General features: G+C 29.7%; 1 protein-coding gene across 1 annotated transcript; it reads left to right on the top strand.

Moving 5' to 3' along the window:
* The first annotated feature begins 463 nt into the window (after positions 1-463).
* LOC108735158 lies at positions 464-2,393 on the top strand. The gene is made up of 2 exons (XM_025978170.1): positions 464-1,336; positions 1,830-2,393. Exons 1-2 carry the CDS (start codon positions 1,120-1,122, stop codon positions 2,036-2,038), a joined length of 426 nt encoding a protein of 141 aa, XP_025833955.1. The 5' UTR covers positions 464-1,119; the 3' UTR covers positions 2,039-2,393.
* The last annotated feature ends 2,162 nt before the right edge of the window (positions 2,394-4,555 follow it).

Below are 4,555 nucleotides of genomic sequence, written 5' to 3'. Positions count from 1 at the left end.
AAATTTCAATAAAAAATAAGTTTTAGTTTAATTAAATGCTAAGGCGTTAACTAAAGCTGAATATAAACTAAAAGATTTTCCTCTTTTCTCTTTTTTAATTGTCTATTTTGTACTGAAAAGGTCAAAGTTTGTTTAGTTAATTTGTAAATAGCCTTACGCGAACATGGTCAATAAACAATATGTTTCATTTTGTTTTCGATTAGAATCTAATTAAATCTTTTTGCAGAATTTTCTTCACCTTTTATCATCGACAACTTTCGTAGTTATTTTTTGTAGATATATATTAACGAAAAGATTTTTAAATTTGTGTATTCAGTATCTAACAGAAATTAAAAATGTCATTAAAAGAATTGTAAAATAAAAGTAGTTTTCCTTGAAAATCTGTTACACGATATTTTTTAAAAAAACGCTTTTATTGAATTTTAATATTCTGTTGTATAAGATTTTATTTAAGGATCGCACTTAGTATTTATTATATTTTCATGATGAGCTTAACAAATAATGCATTAGTTTTAATATTCTGACGGAAAATGTCTGGACTGAAGCAAAAAACTCAACAAAAATGGAATTATTGATTTACGCTAGAATTCTGAATTGATTTGGTTGAAATACTACTATGTCCTTAGCCTGTAAAGCTTCGGATGTTATAAAAAGTTAAAGGCAATGTTACTCAGTAGTAAACTAAACTAAAAATTATCATTGTTATCAGTCCGAAGACTGGAGCATCTCCACTCCTTCCTATCCTGAGTCAATCTTCGTATTTATCGAAAACTTTAGAGCTACCTTCGTATCTTTCCTTCATTTTATTGTTTTTATATCTCCCTTGGCTCTTCTACACCCTTTCTAATTTCCCCTTATATCTGATATAATAAATGTCTTTCTCTGTCTTTGTTGTAGGTGTCTAACTAGTCCTTCTTGTCTCAGAAGGTACCTTACTATCCTATTCTCATTGAATTTCATTCCATTCTTCTCCTACTCTCTAATATCTCCTCATTTTTTAATTTAATCTGGATGTTCTTCTGTACATCTTTACTCCTGCTTCTCTGTTTCTTATATGCCTCTCACTTACTCCTTATGCCTAAAAAAGTGTCCTAGCTTCCTTTGTTTCCCTTCTTCTTAATGAATTCCATAACGGGAAGCGGTTCGCAGTTGTTAAAAAAATTATCATTGTATTTCTTTTTTTTTTTGTTTCCAGCATACGGCTTAAGATGTATTAGTTGTAACTCAGTCAAAGATCCCGATTGTGCTAATCAGCCCCCTCAGAAGTATAGTGTCGAATGTGCCCATTTGGTTCTCAACATATACGACTCCTTCTGCCTCAAAAAAGTGACAAAAGGTAAGCAATACCAAAATATTTTATTAAGAATGTGTCTACCACACATTTTTATATTCTGAATTATTATTTGTTGACGATATTTTTGTGCCTTATTATTTGATTTTCTACATTTCAACAAGCCAAGATACTTATTAAAACAATTTTTATCATTATTGAGCAAGCGTAGGGGGCAACACGCTTAAATTAACTCTCCAATTGAAGTATATTAGCTAATAAAATTCTTGTCTACACTTTTAGTGTAACAGAGAGAAGGTAAACGAAAAAAATTTAAAGAAAATTATAAAAACTTTACAATATCATTTTAAAAGTATGACTTTCTCTTTCTTGGATGGGAATAAAATTTGTGTGAATATATTAATATGTTAATTTTCAGTTTAACCTTTTAAATTAAAGTTCGACAAGTTGAAAGGAATTTGTCAAACATTATTAAATACTACAACAAGTAGTAATTCTCTCAGATGGTATTTCTTAAATGATTTTTTTTGTGTTTTAGACCGCGATGGTAAAGAAACCACCGTTCGTAAATGTTCAGCAGTTGAAAATAAAGATTTTACCAATGAATGTTCTGTAAATCCTGGAACAGAGTTAGTTTATTGTCAGGAATGTAAGGACGATTTGTGTAATTCTGCAAACACGAATCGCTTCACATTCTTGGGAATTATGAGTGCAATCTTAGTTTATTTTGTCACTAATCACTTTTAATTTTCCGATTTTTATCATAATTTAAAATTTATATAGCCTACTCTCATAATTATTAAAAATATTGATCTGACATCGTAATTTTAAATAAAAAGTACCTCGAGAATTATTAGTTTTTATTATTGTTATTTTTACAGTTTGTTTTTTTTGTTGTTATATAGACCTACACATATATTTTTATACAAATGGTTTATCTACTTTTAATAAACAATAAATTACGTAACTTGCTGAATGTAATAGTACCTAATTTTGAATGCATACAACACAAATGTAGAAAGAAGTAATAATTGTTGTTATAAATTTCGGAAAATGTAATACGTATGTTGTGAAAAAGTAGACTAATAAATTTTTGAACAAACTGTTTGTTTTATTTTTCTTTGATATGCTTGACTGCAATAAAAACAAAATTTATCTCGGCACCTCCACCAAAAGTAAAGAACTCAAATTTTCTGAGACGTTTCTTTTAATTTGTTTAGATTATAAAAAAAAGTATTCATCAAATTAGTAAAAAAAGGATCTTGTTTTAATTGCAAACACCCTTCCAATGGGTGTTTTTTAAACAATTAATATGAATTTTACAATCGGTAAGTATTTTTATAATTTTTGTATATGATGTGTTGACGGTTAACACTTTTGGGTGAAATTTAAATAATTTGTAGAAGTTAAATTTATAACTTTTTGTGTTTTTAATTATTATATTAAGCATTCAAAATCTCAAATAATTGTGCCACTATTGATTACAAATGATAAGTAAAAAGAAATCACTTCTGCACTTGCGAGCGATGAATTTAGAAATTTGGATTCAGGATAATAACTCCGTACGTGTGGTGTTATAGGCGGATGCTTATAATATCGTAAATACAGGTAAGGTGTTGGAAGGGTTAGAAGAAGAAAGGGTGGTAACTTTGGATATCAATAAGGAAAAGGAGAGGTTTGATGGTAGGACGTATTCTGGGATATATATGCATAAGAAGTAGAAGTAGGAATTACGAGGCATAGAAGAAATCCTAGATTAAATTAGTGTTCGCGAATAGTTAAGGAAGTCAAATGTTCTGGTTTTCGGGAAATGGAAAGATTGACTCAGGATAGGAAAAGATGTAATAGGTGCGTGTCCAGTTAGTTTTCGGACTGACTACTCTGTGATAATAATGAACTCAATTTATGATATTTCCACTTCCATATACACATATAAGAAAATAACTCAGTATAGGTATAATTAATATAGTATAGGTATATTATTATATTTTCATGATGAGCTTAACAAATAATGCATTAGTTTTAATATTCTGACGGAAAATGTCTGGACTGAAGCAAAAAACTCAACAAAAATGGAATTATTGATTTACGCTAGAATTCTGAATTGATTTGGTTGAAATACTACTATGTCCTTAGCCTGTAAAGCTTCGGATGTTATAAAAAGTTAAAGGCAATGTTACTCAGTAGTAAACTAAACTAAAAATTATCATTGTTATCAGTCCGAAGACTGGAGCATCTCCACTCCTTCCTATCCTGAGTCAATCTTCGTATTTATCGAAAACTTTAGAGCTACCTTCGTATCTTTCCTTCATTTTATTGTTTTTATATCTCCCTTGGCTCTTCTACACCCTTTCTAATTTCCCCTTATATCTGATATAATAAATGTCTTTCTCTGTCTTTGTTGTAGGTGTCTAACTAGTCCTTCTTGTCTCAGAAGGTACCTTACTATCCTATTCTCATTGAATTTCATTCCATTCTTCTCCTACTCTCTAATATCTCCTCATTTTTTAATTTAATCTGGATGTTCTTCTGTACATCTTTACTCCTGCTTCTCTGTTTCTTATATGCCTCTCACTTACTCCTTATGCCTAAAAAAGTGTCCTAGCTTCCTTTGTTTCCCTTCTTCTTAATGAATTCCATAACGGGAAGCGGTTCGCAGTTGTTAAAAAAATTATCATTGTATTTCTTTTTTTTTTTGTTTCCAGCATACGGCTTAAGATGTATTAGTTGTAACTCAGTCAAAGATCCCGATTGTGCTAATCAGCCCCCTCAGAAGTATAGTGTCGAATGTGCCCATTTGGTTCTCAACATATACGACTCCTTCTGCCTCAAAAAAGTGACAAAAGGTAAGCAATACCAAAATATTTTATTAAGAATGTGTCTACCACACATTTTTATATTCTGAATTATTATTTGTTGACGATATTTTTGTGCCTTATTATTTGATTTTCTACATTTCAACAAGCCAAGATACTTATTAAAACAATTTTTATCATTATTGAGCAAGCGTAGGGGGCAACACGCTTAAATTAACTCTCCAATTGAAGTATATTAGCTAATAAAATTCTTGTCTACACTTTTAGTGTAACAGAGAGAAGGTAAACGAAAAAAATTTAAAGAAAATTATAAAAACTTTACAATATCATTTTAAAAGTATGACTTTCTCTTTCTTGGATGGGAATAAAATTTGTGTGAATATATTAATATGTTAATTTTCAGTTTAACCTTTTAAATTAAAGTTCGACAAGTTGAAAGGAATTTGTC

Source organism: Agrilus planipennis, unplaced genomic scaffold (genome assembly GCF_000699045.2).
Source record: "Agrilus planipennis isolate EAB-ADULT unplaced genomic scaffold, Apla_2.0 scaffold560, whole genome shotgun sequence".
NCBI lineage: Eukaryota > Metazoa > Arthropoda > Insecta > Coleoptera > Buprestidae > Agrilus > Agrilus planipennis.
Note: the sequence above shows the minus strand (reverse complement) of the source record. Positions and strands in the feature narration are given on the sequence as shown.